General features: G+C 56.2%; 1 protein-coding gene across 1 annotated transcript in view; it reads left to right on the forward strand.

Moving 5' to 3' along the window:
• Positions 1-815: 815 nt before the first annotated feature.
• RASL12 (RAS-like, family 12) overlaps positions 816-930 on the forward strand; it is a gene marked incomplete at its 5' end in the record, with an annotated part of 1,551 nt that continues 1,436 nt past the window's right edge. The window contains one exon of the mRNA XM_009872537.1: positions 816-889. Within this exon, the coding sequence (XP_009870839.1) occupies positions 816-889 (74 nt within the window). The remainder of the gene's footprint in view (positions 890-930) is intronic.

Raw genomic sequence — 930 nt, forward strand, 5'->3', positions numbered from 1 at the left:
CACATCGCTCCAAAGAAACTGAAATCTGAATTATGGGGTGTCCTTGGGGAGGGGCAGGGGAAGGGCTGGGGGAGCGAGCAAGGGCTGCAGAGCTGGCGGGCTCTGGGCAAATTTTTTTTTCCACTCTTTTGAGTAATTAATAACTATTTTCCTAGGCCCGAGTCCAGAGCGCGGGGAAGAACCGTAAATGATTTATCAGGGACATTAGGGAGATGTGGACCTTGTCCAGGAACCGACTCCAGCCCTTAATAACTCAGCAGCTCTTTGGAAAGAAGGATAAATCCTTTCCTCCTCGGATCTGTTTTTTGGGAAAGTGGCTTCATCTTCCCACGTCAAAATCTTTCCCAAACACATCCATTAGGACCTGTCCGGGAGAAGGCATCTTTCTCCTGGGGGAATGGCTCAGCGGCTGTCCCTGCCTGCCCTCCTTCCAAAAGAATGGGGCGCTCCTTTTGCCTGATTTATTGGGCAACAGCCCAACTGTCAAGCCCCCAGCTCGCTTTATCTCACCAGGTCGTGGCACTTAGATAAGAGCTGAGCCCAAGGCGCAGCGATGGCCATGTTGGGCTCCTTCCCTTGCCTCCTTCCCCCATGGGAGCCCACGCCTGTGGCACGCAGGGGGAAATAACTGCCTCCAGCTGGGCTTGCCTGCCCAGCAGCGTCGCTGCCGGCCCCCCCAGATAACAGCGGGAGGCGTTGGTGGAAGATGCTCCTTATTGGGGCTGAAGTTTTCCCATGGTGTCCCAAGCTTTGCTCAGCTTTGGTGAAGACTGGACACCCCAGCCCGTGCTCACACGCCACCCTTCTCCTTGCAGAGGACACCTACGCTTCGGAGGAGCTGGTGGACCAGCAGCCCGTTCTGCTGAAGGTGATGGACACCGCTGACCAGGTGAGGTACCGGGTCATGGCTGGTGCCAAACACCCGGCTGG

The sequence above is a fragment of the Apaloderma vittatum genome, unplaced genomic scaffold (assembly GCF_000703405.1).
Source record: "Apaloderma vittatum isolate BGI_N311 unplaced genomic scaffold, ASM70340v1 scaffold10707, whole genome shotgun sequence".
Taxonomy (NCBI): Eukaryota; Metazoa; Chordata; class Aves; order Trogoniformes; family Trogonidae; genus Apaloderma; species Apaloderma vittatum.